This window comes from Ooceraea biroi, chromosome 6 (assembly GCF_003672135.1).
Source record: "Ooceraea biroi isolate clonal line C1 chromosome 6, Obir_v5.4, whole genome shotgun sequence".
Lineage (NCBI taxonomy): Eukaryota > Metazoa > Arthropoda > Insecta > Hymenoptera > Formicidae > Ooceraea > Ooceraea biroi.
The window spans coordinates 7,010,535-7,026,114 of record NC_039511.1 but is presented as its reverse complement, the minus strand read 5'-3'; the positions used below and the strand labels follow the sequence as shown (position 1 = coordinate 7,026,114).

At 34.7% G+C, this 15,580-nt stretch overlaps 2 protein-coding genes across 2 annotated transcripts; both read right to left on the bottom strand.

Annotated features, from left to right (window-relative positions):
• Positions 1–10,106: 10,106 nt before the first annotated feature.
• On the bottom strand, positions 10,107–10,792 carry LOC113562136. Its single transcript, XM_026970490.1, has one exon. The coding sequence runs from the start codon at positions 10,722–10,724 to the stop codon at positions 10,107–10,109; it is 618 nt and encodes a 205-aa protein (XP_026826291.1). The 5' UTR covers positions 10,725–10,792.
• A 1,586-nt stretch (positions 10,793–12,378) lies between these two features.
• Positions 12,379–12,834, bottom strand: LOC105280903. Its single transcript, XM_011341769.1, has one exon. It carries the CDS (start codon positions 12,832–12,834, stop codon positions 12,379–12,381), a length of 456 nt encoding a protein of 151 aa, XP_011340071.1.
• Between the last annotated feature and the right edge of the window lie 2,746 nt (positions 12,835–15,580).

The following is a 15,580-nucleotide window of genomic DNA, read 5'->3' as shown; positions in this document are numbered from 1 at the left end:
CTCTCTTATGCTCATTAACCCTGGTATGGAGCTGTTGTTTTGTCTGGCCGACGTAGGAAGCGTCGCGTTCGTTGCATGTGATCTTCTACACAACATTACAAGTTTTGTTCTGGTCGCGTAGAGTTGAATAACTCAGACAACATTCTAATCAATTGTTTGAATCTGACCAGAAGGTTCATATCAGAACATCCAAAGGTATTCTTTACGAAATCTGATAAAGGTAACACCACTGTTGCCATGAATACTGATGATTACTACTCGAAAATGAATGCTTTACTATCAGATAATGACACTTATTCGAAAATAAGCAAAGATCCCACAAAGTCATTAACTGCTAAATTGAAAGATCTTCTGGTCAGATGGAAGAAAAAAGAATATTTGAGTGATGCAAAATATCGATCGCTGCTGTCAACGGACGGCATCCTTCTTAGAGCATACGGCCTACCAAAAACACACAAAAAGAACTGTCCACTCAGGATCATTGTGTCATACACGAATTGCCCTTTATATCCTTTATCCTCGTTCCTGCACGAAATTATCCATAATAATATACTTTTTCCAGAGAGTCATATTTTAAACAGTTCGCAATTGGTCAACGCATTGAGGGGTACCTCTTTGGATCCTAATTTTCAGTTTGCATCCCTAGACGCCGTCTCTTTATTCACGAATGTACCAACCGACTTAGCAATACAAAGCATAAGAGACAGATGGGATGATATCTCCAAAGGTACATCCATTCCGATTGACGAATTTTTGATTGCCATTAACTTTGTTCTGAGCTCGACTTGTTTTTCATTCGGGGGTCACATCTACAAGCAGATATTCGGTACTCTAATGGGATCACCCATCTCCATGATTGTCGCGGATTTGGTGTTGCAGGATATTGAATCAAAAGCATTAAGTACTTTGAACAGGCATATACCGATATATTGTAGACATGTAGACGACATCATACTTGCATCACATCCTGCATATTTCAATGATATTTTAAATACCTTCAACTCTTTCCATAGCAGACTTCAATTTACAATAGAGCACAGCAACAATAACAGTATTAACTTTCTTGACATTTCGATAATTTTTGAACACGGAAACATCAATCTGGATTGGTACCATAAACCAACATTCTCTGGAAGATACCTAAATTTCTTTTCTCACCACCCTACCTCACATAAACGAGGTGTGATTTTCGGGTTGACCGATAAGGTCTTACAGATTTCCGATCCTCAATTCCACAAAAGAATTTCGAATTTTTGATAAACACTTTATTAGACAACTCTTATCCCCTTCAATTCATTTTTTCGAGCATTAAAAAAAGATTGAAGAAATATTGCTGTGAAATATTGCTCAAACAATGTTACACACGAAATTGGAAACAGGAAATGGTTTTCCTTACCATACATAAAAAAAAAATCAGAGATTTTTATCGATAAGCTCAAAAAACTTAATTTTGACACGGTGTTCTAACCTAAAAATTCGTTAAGGAGTCTGATACGACACAAGAAGGATACGTTGAGCGTAATGTCTCACTGTAATGTTGTGTAGAAGATCACATGCAACGAACGCGACGCTTCCTACGTCGGCCAGACAAAACAACAGCTCCATACCAGGGTTAATGAGCATAAGAGAGATATTTTAAAAAGAGGGGGATCCCCTTCGGTTATCTCCGATCATAGATTGACCTCCGGTCACGAGTTTAAATGGAACGATGTACAAATCCTTGATGAGGAGAGTTCGTATAAAAAAAGACTCGTTTCTGAAATGGTTAATATCAAACTACAACCAAACTCCCTCAATCTGCAAACCAATACGTTGGCGTTACCGGAGGTTTATCTTCCTATCCTAGACTTATTTTCTTCCCAATAACCTTGTTTTTAATATTTTCCTGGGCTGTTTGGGTGGATGTTATGATCTGTTGAGCGCTCGATTTATCCCAGTCGCCTCTAATACATCAGAGAGAAATGGTGAAATATGTTCGTGTGTCGTGGTTAAGTCTTGTTTTGCAGTACATATAAAGAAAGTTTTATTGTATATAATGACTCTCCTACACTATGTGAGTATTCAATTTCATAACGATTTTCCTATACATTCGTTTTTTTAAAAGAATTTTTTCGTATATCTGATGTTGCTGGTGTGACAGGTTACACGGCTAACTACTCTTGGAATGACAATTGCAATGACTAATTTTTACTGGATTTTTTATTTTTGTTGACCTCAATTACGACTTACAATTTATAATAGATGTTTCCGATTTATATTTTTTATTTAATATGTGAGTATACAGCTGTTCATTTTTATTCTGTTTTGTCAACCGAACGACAAATTGTTTATACATGTTTGATTTGTAACAGGATACCGCTTTTTTGAAATTTTAAATTAACATTGAAGATGGTCCAATGATGTGACCGAAACGTTTGTTATTGATTCATCTGTACCATTGGATGAATAATAAATTGATCAGCTATCAACAGCCAGCTTGCTCGTTTGCCGTGATTATTACCACTATCAAGATACGAGCCACTACACTACTAATTAACAAATTTTATTTTCACATTGTAATTATCGGAATAAATAACGTTTACTTTATCGTATCAGTAAAATTTTACTCCAAACAGAGATACAAGTTTTTCAGTTTGGTCAATTATAATCGAACACCCTATATATTATAATAAAAAGTGGACACCCAGTATAGTATAATTAATCATCGGAATAAATAAAGTTTAAATTATCGCGTCAAATTTTTCTAGAATCATAACTACAAGTTTTTCGGGTTGATCAATTAAAATCGAACACCCTATATACACTCATTCCCAAAAAAAGCGGTACACTAAAATTTAGGGAAAAATTTACCAACCTTCAAATGATCATAACTTGGTAAATAATGAAGATAAAAATTTGTTCAAAAATGCAAAATGAAGCTTCAAGTATCCACTTTAAGAATAGTTGTTGAATGGCAATTATGGTCGGCCATTTAATTCAAAATGGCGGATGACAAAATGAGAGGATGCAAAAGTGATAACCGAAAGTCCGAGTTTGTGACGGTGCATGGCGTGAATTAGATATCGCAGCCTAATGGGACCAAATGCAAATGAAAATATAGAGTGTTATCTTTAAAATGCTTTTTACCGAGCTCGATGCGATCATTTTTCGCTGAGTTGTGCAACTTTAAAAAAGAAAAAAACACCTGTTAAGTAAATTTGGAGTATCTCAACAAAAAATGATCGCATCGAGCTTTGTAAAAAAGCGGTTTAAAGATAAAACTCTATACTTTTATATGCATTTAGTCCCATTGGGCTGCAATACCTACTTTACACCATGTGCCATCGCAAACTCGAATCTTCATTTATCAATTTCGCATGCTCTCCCTTTCCGCCATTTTAAAAAACTCGTCGTGCACAATTTCGATTTAAATTGCGAAAAGTAGGGTTTCAAAGCTTTAAAACCGTTTGTGAAATTTTGTGCTAGGATAGTTAGGTACCGAGATATTCAATTTCGAATTTGCAATATCGTCGATTCAGCAAGGCCTAAGGAATTAGAAAACCCTATGGTTCGTTTAGTTCTTTTATAATTCCAACTGCTGCGTTCATTATTCTTTATACTCCAAATCCTTCTTATGTGGTGTGTGCGTGTGTGGGTGTAGGTGTATGTAGGTGTGTGTGTGTGTGTGTGTGTGTGTGTGTGTGTGTGTGTGTGTGTATCACAAGGATGAGGACCCCGTGGTTCGTCAATTCCACAGTAATTTAAGACTCCAAACCCTCCTTGTGGTGTGTGTGTGTGTGTGTGCGCGCGCGCGCCCAATGGGACTAAATGCATATAAAAGTATAGAGTTTTATCTTTAAACCGCTTTTTTACAAAGCTCGATGCGATCATTTTTTGTTGAGATACTCCAAATTTACTTAACAGGTGTTTTTTTCTTTTTTAAAGTTGCACAACTCAGCGAAAAATGATCGCATCGAGCTCGGTAAAAAGCATTTTAAAGATAACACTCTATATTTTCATTTGCATTTGGTCCCATTAGGCTGCGATATCTAATTCACGCCATGCACCGTCACAAACTCGGACTTTCGGTTATCACTTTTGCATCCTCTCATTTTGTCACCCGCCATTTTGAATCAAATGGCCGTCCATAATTGCCATTCAACAAATATTCTTAAAGTGGATACTTGAAGCTTCATTTTGCATTTTTGAACATATTTTTATCTTCATTATTTATCAAGTTATGATCATTTGAAGGTTGGTAAATTTTTCCCTAAATTTTAGTGTACCGCTTTTTTTGGGAGTGAGTGTATTTACATATATTGCTCTTTACTGTCGCTGTGACAGCCAGATTGCAGCTATTTTGGTTGTATTTTATATAGCCTTTTCAGCTGCACTGTAAGCTTGTTCAATAAGTTAGAGTGAAAAAACATATATATTTGTCTCATTCTAATTTATTGCACCAGTTTAGGAGTGCAGCTAAAAAAGGAACAGATAGTTTCTTCCGCGCACAATATAACAAAACACAACGACATAACCTCTGAAACGCAAAACTGACTACCAAACCTAACCGTTTCGTGCTTGTGTATGATAAAATAAGATTAAAATGTTCATAATCGTAGAAACGGTTGAAGATGGTGAAGTTAATTTGTGTGTTGTGCCCGAGAGATGGGAGAAGGACGGAATTTTATATTGGCCACCAGGACGAAAAAGACTGAACCTTCGAAAAGATGACAGCATTTTACCAGATTTTAAGAATTGGTCAAAACAAAAATGCGTAGTAAAGAGAAAGAATTCTACTACATTTCAAGCCGCTGTCAAAGCAGAAAAATATTTAAGTCGGTTCGATGATACCGAAGATGAAATAAAGTAAGTATACATATATTGAAAATGATTTCCAATGTAAGTTAGTATGTATCTAAAACTGTTGTGCATTCGAGGCAAAATGTATTCAAGTACATTCCTGCAACATAAATTAAATTGTTCTATCTAGTTTAAAAAGCATTACATTTGAATGTTTATAAAAACATTAATGAAGTCCTTTTGTAACATAAACTCTTCTATTGAATAGTTTTATTAATTTATGTATTAGCGTAAGTTATCAAATTTATAAATTATTTATAGCAATATTTGTTTACAGTTAGTTATTTGCCTCAGCATTCTTCTAAACAAACACAGTGTTCCCACAAGAAAAATAATATTGATTTTAATCATTTAATAGTGAAAAATGAAAATATAAATACTAATACAGGCGTGACTGCAAATGTAGAAAATCATCCAATTGATAGTGTTATCTTTGATCCAATCTTTGATCCAATTTCACAAAGTACTTTACAAAACTTAGAAACAACGATGGAACCTGTAAATGCAATCATAATTGATGATGGAATTTCTGTATTGCCCCTGAATGGGTCCCAGAAACCTGTGTTAGACAATATTCAAAGTATATACTCAAATTATATGATGATTTATGTATATAATGTTGTATAACACATTGGAAAATATGTTTTCGTTTCTTTTTCAGTTCAAGAAGAATTTGATAAGATAAATTCAAACCTGGAAAATTGTAAGAATCATATTCTTCGAGAAATATCTGCGATACATGTTAAATTTGACAAATTAATTGATCTTCTAATTAAAAATCAAACTACAAACATCGTTGAGAAACCTCAAAATGACAGAAATGAAAATCTTGAAAGAGATATAAAACAAATGAAACCACTAGCAATCGAATTGGATATTAATAATTTGGAGAAAAAACTGTGCAATGAAGAATTCGAATTGGCATTTGTAAGCTCCTTTGTATACTCGAATAAGTGATTGTACTCTAAACGCTCCTATAATGAGTATTATCAATTGTATCTACGATGAAAATATAGTCGTATAGTCGTATGACTAAAATCGAAGATTGCTTGAGAAGGTTTTTTCCAGTTGAAAAGCTGTCGTAGTCGTATACATGTTTGAAATTTATTTTTTTTAAAGTCGGGTGCTAAGTTCACATAGCTGTGACTACAGCTATGTGAACTTAGTAGTCGCTCAATTCGTAGTTGGTTCAATTCTTAGGCCTAGTCTACAATGAGTTTTGTTAGTCGTTAGTCAGAAGTCGGAACTGTATGTTAGATGTTTTTCTTTTGAAGCAAAAGAAGAAAGACCAATATACATTCCCGACTTCTGATTAACAATTAACACATGTAGGTTAGGCCTTATTCCAACGATTTAAATTACTTAAAATTCTTAGGACCCGGGAAAACTCATTTCTAATTTCATTACGGCTCTACGCTACGACTTTGTTACTCCATTATATCGAAGACTTTATATATATAAATAAGACTTTATATATAAATAAGTACTTATATTAATTATTAATTATTTTCAATAGATAAAAGTGATGAGTGAAATTGGAGGCACGACTGGGAACAAAGATGGAACCAAAATAGCGTACTTATTAATGGATCGATTATTTGAAAGGCAATTGTTAATTTTGTGTTCATGAACTGGTTCTACAAAAAAAAGAAGAAAAAATGAAGAAAATTGCTTTCTCGAAATATAATCGAATAACTGAAGCAATTTATAAAATTATACACTTAGACGACTCACGTTATGTGATTGATGATAACATTAGGTTTTTAAAAAGAATTCTCAAAAACAGTGTTAGCCGATGCAAGCAGCTTCAAAAGCAACAGAAGTAAGTAGGAGTTAGAATTTACAATTTATTTAAATACAAATTTTTACATGAATATACTTTTTATAACTAATTATTTTTAGTAAACAAAATACAATGTCTGAAGAAGTTAATGACAGCGATGAAAATGATGAAAATGAAAGTGATAAAAATGTAGATTAAAAAACAGCAAAATATACTGTTTTGTTATCGTTTAAATTCATATTTTGATTTTTTATAAAATGAATGTTTATTTATAATATATACATGTATTATATATGTAACACACTGTGCAATTGTTAGAGCTACGTTTTATTACTAAACATGTTTTTGTTTCTAAATTTTATTAAATTTTATTAAATGCGTTTTCCGGTTAAAGACAAGTAAACTTTTAATATTGGTTAATTGCGATTTGTGTTAATTGCGATATTTTTTAAATATTGCTGTTGTATACTAATACTAATATAAAGTATTAAAATAAAGTAGTATAAAAATATATATATACTAATATAAAATATAAAAGATTATACGATTCTGTTCAAAGCTTCAGAAGTATGACATGTATTTGTTTTGCTGCATAAATGTAAAGTGTGTATCAGTGGGAAAAATACAGTATCTCTATGATATTCTACTGCTACTAATTTACATTTTATGTCCTGTACATCATTCCATTTGGGCAAATATTCCTTGCGGTTTGAAGAAAATATATTTACATAACATAATGCAATTGCATTATGTTATGGCGTTTCACAAAAATTACCTACTTCTTTCAAACACGAACCAAAAATATAAATTTTATTTTCAAAGATTGTCGCGTTTTTCATACCGATAATTTCATTTCTTTTTGTTAAAAACCATTTGTTTCTATCTGCATTTGTTAATGTTAATCCGTCCATTAATTCAACTTTGTAAACAAATTTTTATATTTACTTTGACCACAATTGCTACCAGAATTTTTATTCTTTAAAATAGAAAATTTTTTATTATTATTTTGAGCTTCTTTGAAAGTACTAATTTCCGAAATTCGTCGAGCTACTTGTGGTAAAGGCTTGTTTCCTGCCCGAAGTAATCTTTTTATTTTTTGTAAAGAATTTTCAAATGGATATGCGTTAAAGGTAGATAAATCACCGAAATCCTTTACTTCATCAACTACATGACAAAGATTATGTATTGGGTCATTAAGTATGAAACTTTACAAATAGAACATAAACTTTTGCATTTTTTGGCACATGGACATGATTTATTTTCAATCTAAGTATGCGCCCATGTTATTTACACACTTCTGCCATTTTAGTGGTAGTTGGTCTATGACTCTACTATAGAAGCCAGGAGTACGGGAATCGATGAAGTCGCGGAAGGCTGTTTCGACTGCCTGTTGAGAATTGAACAATTTTCCCACCAACAAGTTGTCCAAATTCCGGAAGAAATGATAGTCGGTAGATGATAGATCTGGTGAATATGGTGGATGACGGAGAGTTTCCAATTCCAACTCCTGTAGCTTTGCCACGGTCAGTCGTGCAGTGTGCGGTCGAGCATTATCATGCAACAGGATTGGCATTGACCGATTGACCAATTTCGGTTGTTTAATAGCAAGTTGTTGCATCATTTCGTCCAGTTGCTTGCAATATACTTCAGCCGTTATCGATGTACCAGGTTTCATAAAGTTGTAGTAGATAACACCTGACCTGGACCACCAAACAGTCACCATATGCTTCTTCTGTGTAATGTTGGGTTTCGCGTGATGTCTCGGTGGTTCATCAGCGTTCAACCACTGATGTGAGCGTTTACGATTGTCGTAGAGTATCCACTTTTCATCGCAGGTCACAATTCGATTAAAAAAAGATTCATTTTTGTGACGGGAAAGCAAAGAAAGGGAAGCCTCTAGACGTTGCGCCTGCTGCGCATCGGTCAATTCGTGCGGGACCCATTTATCCAACTTCTTTATCTTACCAATTGCAGCTAAATGAACCAATATGGTGGGTATGGAAACATTGAATATCGATGCCAATTCACGTGTACTTTGAGATGGATTGGACTCTACTACGGCTCTCAAGTGATCATTATCCACCTTCGTCTTTGGTCTTCCACGTGGCTCATTAGCGAGGCTGAAATCTCCATCTCTGAAGTTTTTGAACCAATTGCCCACCGTTGCTTTAGTAGTTGAACCTTCACCAAATACAGCGTTGATATTACGAGCTGTCTCCGACACTGTGGTTCCACGGCGGAACTCATGTTCATAAATCACACGAATTTTGGACTTTTCCATAGTTCTATAAAAAAGAATCCACCAATAAAACTAATGAAGATATTTGAACAAACAAATATGACATTTGAAGAGCGAACATACATCTATCACACTAACCTAATCTGATACTGACGTCTGGCGCCAAATTTGAGATAACAAATGTTAAAGATGGCGCTTTTACATTTGTAAAGTTTCATACTTAATGACCCAATATATTGCTGCTAATAGAATAAATACCATAAATTTTAATATATTGTTCAATGAAGGTTTTAAATAACTTGTCTGCTATATGTAAATAGTTTGAGTACGAACTACTATAACATATTACAATACTCCAAAAAAATAACATAAAATGTTGGTACATTTCCTCGGATAGATAATCTTTTAATATAACGGGCCCTAGATACAAACCAAAAGTACGATACTCTGTTCCTTTCCAAAATTTTAAACAATCAAGTCCTCTAATGGCTCGATGAATTTCGCTTGGCATTCTACATTGAACGAGAAAATCTGACACTAATTTTGTTTCATTTGCAGACCACTTAGTCTTGAAACCTAAGGTTCCGTACACGTAGCCTGTTAATAAACGTTTTATTATACCCAGATCTAATACATGCAATGAATCAGATATCGGAATACTTTTTATCATGTCAATTGGAAGTTTTTCCAAAGGTGTATCCATTTTATGATGGTCCGAATCGGTTCTGTTGCGGAAAGTTGTATTAGTTCTTGCAGGCATATCTATGCGTGGAAAACTAATTCGATGTTCTTTATGAGAATATTCACCTATAGCCGTACATTTTAGACACGAACTATAACCATTAAAATTAGCAGTACCTGTAAAAAATGATTATAATGAAGCTAAATATAATTTAAATGGAAAAATAATGTACATTAAAAAAATAATATAACAATATTCACACATAATTACTCTAATAAATATTTTCATTAATTATTTTTTACTGTAACTAACATTAAATAAATATATTTCCTATGTAACTTCTTACCTTTAATAAAAGACCTGGCAGGAGTATCACATATGAAGCATCGAATATGTATATTAATTTTATATCCGTTAATAATAATGCCATTATTTAAAATGGTTAACAATTCGTCGACAAAAGGAGTTAAAAACTCATTAGGAGTTGAGGGTTTATTTTCTCCACAATAAATTCCAATAATCATAGGTTCAATATTTAAATCATGTATCGAAAACAATATTGGTCAGAACTGCATCTTTGAATTTTTATGAATTGGCAATTCATCAATATTAAAATTCAGTGCGATATCCATAGGGTTCTCTACATGAGATAAGCACTTTTCAAGACAAGTCTGCAGTCCATTGTGCCAATATTGTCCGTTTCCCATCTTTATAGTGTCCACTGTTCTTGGTGTTTCCAATAGTGTCCTCGGATCTCGAGGCATATTTGATATTTTTGCCGGAATTACAATATTTAATAATGCTTTTAATGCATTATGGCATATATTAAATGTCAGTGCCCATTCTTGTAATGCCTCTCGTAAATCGATACATTTTGCTTCTGCATCTTCAAGTACATCTTCAAGTGCATCATCATTATCAGATGATTCAACATTATAATTGCTTTCATTATTAAAATTTATATTTTCATGCTTCAATAAAACAGAATCCAATACCGATTCTACAGCATTCTGCGATAAATTTGATGTTGAGGCGATATATTTTTCATTCAATATTGTAGTTTTTTTAACATTCGATTTCACATCAGGTTTTTTCATACGATTATCAATTTTTCTATAATACGTACTACTCTTTTTAAAATTTTTTAACATTTGCAAATCAGTCAATAGCGTTTTTCCCATTTTGAAGGCACGACAACAATTCACTTGCCTAACTCCAAGAGTAGAAAAAGGTTAGGTTACCTTTGACTTTTTTTTATATATACAGGGTGGCCCATTTTAATTTATACAGTCGATTTTTTAAAAAACTAAAAGAGATACGAAAAAATGTTTCAGACAGACATGTCACGATTTCGAGGGGGACATAAGATGATACCATTGGTTTGACCTTGAATAGTCGTTTGAAGGTCACGCGAAGATCACCTTCAATTTCTTAAATTGAAACCCCAACTTTTTATTGCAGATTCTTATTCTCCATCGAAAAGTAAGTAACTTTTGTCTGAAACATTTTTCCGAAAAATGTCATCTTATGCCCTTAAAATGTCCTCAAAACTCATCTTGAAGATCATTTTAAGGACATAAGATGACATTTTTCGGAAAAATGTTTCAGACACAAGTTGCATGTTTTCTCGCGTAGAATCCGAATCCGTAATAAAAAAATACCATGTCTCATTAAAAAAAAATTTCAGACCGGAAGTTAGAATTTCGATAAACAATGACCCGTCTAGTTGTATCCACATTCTCTGTCGTGTATGGAGATCAACGTTCGAACAGTGTATTGTCGAATATCGACAATGTCAAACGTGATTACGTAAATCGGTATTCGACAATACACTGTTCGAACGTTGATCTCCATACACGACAGAGAATGTGGATACAACTAGACGGGTCATTGTTTATCGAAATTCTAACTTCCGGTCTGAAATTTTTTTTTAATGAGACATGGTATTTTTTTATTACGGATTCGGATTCTACGCGAGAAAACATGCAACTTGTGTCTGAAACATTTTTCCGAAAAATGTCATCTTATGTCCTTAAAATGATCTTCAAGATGAGTTTTGAGGACATTTTAAGGGCATAAGATGACATTTTTCGGAAAAATGTTTCAGACAAAAGTTACTTACTTTTCGATGGAGAATAAGAATCTGCAATAAAAAGTTGGGGTTTCGATTTAAGAAATTGAAGGTGATCTTCGCGTGACCTTCAAACGACTATTCAAGGTCAAACCAATGGTATCATCTTATGTCTCCCTCGAAATCGTGACATGTTTGTCTGAAACATTTTTTCGTATCTCTTTTAGTGTTTTAAAAAATCGACTGTATAAATTAAAATGGGCCACCCTGTATATGATATGATGTTCTTACATACATATGATACAAGGACACATTAGTGTACTCGTATCTAACAAAGACAAGTTTACGTCTAGCAACGCGCTGGGCTTAATTCGCGCCATTTTACGTGAAGTAAATAAGAAAAAAATGCTTAAATTAATGAAATAAAACATAATTTATATAATTTATAACTAAAATAACTGTGGCTGAATTTTGGCTTTTGTTATTGCTGTCACAGCGACTTTACGCTAATTAATGCAGCTAAAATGGCTGTGGCTGCATTTTGACTGTTGTATTCATTGTCACAACGTTTTTGCAGTTAAAAATCCAGCAAAATAACATTTGCTACCAAATAGCTGTAATTAAGGCTGGCAAGACGTAATGCTAGCTATATTTTTTCTGCTGCAGCAAATATAATCAGACTGTGTTACTTGGGTCCTTATCCCGCACCGTCAGACGGTTCTTGCCGTCGGGGTCATCGTACACCGCCTCCAATGACGACCCCGCTAGTTTTCCGCTTCGCTGGTGGATTTGTTAGCAAGGGCCTTGACCCAAGCACATGGCTGCGTGCACTTCCTTGCTTTCTCTCCGAACCTAACATGATAATAACGATGTTTAGCAGATTGCGTTTTGTCCCGAGTTTGACTACAGGATTGACTGCGTCCTCGCCGTTTCGAGCGAGAGCGTCGGCCACCTTCCTTGTCTGCCGTGAGTCGTTGAATTTGCTGCGTCAGCTGCTCAATGGCGGAGAGCAAGTTCGGCTCGGCAACAGATGTGGATGCTCCTGCTACCGTAATAGAAGGAAAGGCTCTTTCTAACGTTTTGTCGGCTAAATCCGCTAATTTGTCCAGAGGTATTCCTTCAACTACTGAGAGCAGCTCTTGCACTCTCGAAGGCATCCGCTGCAACCAAAGGGTTTGTAACAGCTGCTCGTCAACGGCGCCACCCGTGAGGTGTCGCATTTCGCGAAGGAGGTGAGTTGGTTTCCGATCACCTAACTCAATATCGGTGAAAAGCTTTCTCTAACGCTTCTCGTCCGAGTCCGTGAGACGTGAGATGAGCGTTTCTTTAAGCCTTTGATATTTGTCCGCGGCGGGCGGCGACTCGATTATATCAGCGATCTCGAGCATGGACTCCTTGTCCAAATTATCAACGACGAGACAAAATTTAAGATCGTCGGATCTGACGTTATGCGCCCGGAACTTAGCTTCTAATTGCGTGAACCACATTTTTGGGTGGTCCCGCCAAAATGTGCACGTCTTGATAGCACGGATCGCGTACGCCTGTGCATGCGGGTCGTAGAGGTCGTTTAAGGTCGCTGCGCGCGAAAAATGAGAAGCGCCCATCGTAGGCTCGACAAAGGTACCTGCGTGGGTAGGCATGGTCTCCTGGGTAGTCTCGTCGGCGAACATGACCAAAGGAGGCTGGTCCCCGTGACTGACGCTGGGCTCCTCGGCGGCGGTCTCACGAGGAGGCGAGTGCTCTATCGGCATAATGCGCGGCGGGCGGATACCAACGCGGTGCCCGCTAAAACGACTCGGCGTAGGCTCGCGAACGCGCTGGTATACCGGCTTGGATCACTCGTAATTCGCAACTGTGTGGCCCTTCGCGATCACGTCGGGGTCACCAATACGTGTGGGGGTTCCGAAATGACTATACGTACTTTTACACACGTCAAAGAATTATATTTCGAGTTATTACATAAAAGGCCACTGGCTCAAAAAACGCAGTCGAAGCTAACGAACTGCTTCTCTCGATATCAAACAAAAGAAGGATAACTTTGTAACCGGCCAAATCCTGCGCGCTTAAAAGAAAACAATGTTGATTGGTTTGGTCGCTCTGACCAATGGTGTGGCAGAAACTGCTACAGGGGCGCCACAGTATAAACGGAGCTGCTGCCATCTCGACGAAAAAGAACGAACTGTACAAACGACGACGACGACGTTTCTTAAATGAAATTTTCCAATTTCAGACTTTGCATCGCCATATCCTCGCTCGTAGGGCACGTACAAAAAAATAAAAATACTTTTATTATATAATTCGACCTCAAGCTATCCATTGAGCCTACTTAGAAGTTGATCCGTTCAGCGGTTATTGAGATCTACTAAACTGAGTGTCTGCGAAAGCGTCGTTTCGCGTAAAAGAGTCACGGTGCGGTCTCGCTGCGCGTATACTTGGCGCAAGACACTACCATGTCTCTTGAAAAGATGTACAGAACGACATTTGCTAAATTAACAAAGCTATGGAATAAACAAAATCAATCCACCCAAGTTGCTGATCAAATTAAAGAAATGTGTGACGTCTATTTAAAACCTCCCGTTATCACAAGGTAAAAAACCTTTCTTAAATGTTTTAGTATATTTGTGTATATTAAGTCTAGGAAACTGTTATCCAAAAATTGTTCTTGGAGGAAACATAGACAAATGTTATACAGAATATCATGAAATATTAGTTTATCGAAATGCTTAATGAAATTTTATCTTGATTATTGATCTGGATTAATTTGTGCAATTGTATTTTAAATATTCCAAAAACGGAATTAATTGCCTTCACTAAAATATATATATATATATATATAAACTTTTTTCTCATTCTGCAACAAGTATCTCAGATATCGTTAATTTTCTTTAGCAGACTTCGAGGTTACTCCAATAAATTCTTTAGAGTATCTTAAGAAAATCTTAATAAACTTGTTCATGTGATAAATTTTATACATATATGGATAACATGTATTTTTTATTAACTTTATTACTTTATAATTTTCTTATTTTATTAATAATATATATTGTATATAAATAGTAAAAATCTTAGAATATTTTTAGATCTAATTAATATTTTTCTAAAGATAATAACAACTTTTAAGTTTATTTATCTTTTATTTTTATTTTATAGATGGAATTCTACGTTTGATTCTGTTTCTCAATTATTATCACTTGTAAAAACTAAATCAGAAAAAATAAACCAATGTTTTGACTTCTGTAATTTACAGAGATTAACTTACAATAGAGGTTAATTGACAATGAAATTAAATTTCTAGAAGAGTATTGCCAGGTAAATTACATCTATTTCAAAAACATAATTTATAATTTTGTTTTTTTGTAATGTTTATAATTTTTAATAATGTAACGAGCTCGTGAGTATTGAATATAATTAAATAATAGAATCGAGTGTAGCAGGTTGACGGTGTTGATATTTATTAAATCAAAAATTTTCCCATATTTGGAACTACACAAACGTTTCGGTCAACATTTGACCATCTTCAGTGTTGAAAAAAACCTGTTAATTCAATACAAATAAATTTCAACACTGAAGATGGTCAAATGTTGACCGAAACGTTTGTGTAGTTCCAAATATGGGAAAATTTTTGATTTAATAAATATCAGCACCGTCAACCTGCTACGCTCGATTCTATTATTTAATTATATGTTTATAATTTTGTTGTTCGTATTAGATAATGGAGCCTTTGGCGCGTGCATTGGATATCTTACAGAACGATATAGGAATGTACATGGGATATTTATTACCAGTGTTAAACACCTTGCAACAAAAAGTGGAAAGTCTTAGTAAGGAGAGACTTACATATTGTCATTCACTAGTCACAGCTGTTCAGTCAAGTATAAATGAAAGGTAACGTGCTAATCTAATAATTATATGATGCATTCGTTTATTTTCTAAATGGTGAAAAATTTATTTATATTACTAATTATA

What these genes read in the sequence shown, in the direction of transcription:
- LOC113562136 (XM_026970490.1), bottom strand. Translation starts at nt 10,724, where the DNA reads ATGGGAAAAACGCTATTGACTGATTTGCAAATGTTAAAAAATTTTAAA.
- LOC105280903 (XM_011341769.1), bottom strand. Translation starts at nt 12,834, where the DNA reads ATGCGACACCTCACGGGTGGCGCCGTTGACGAGCAGCTGTTACAAACC.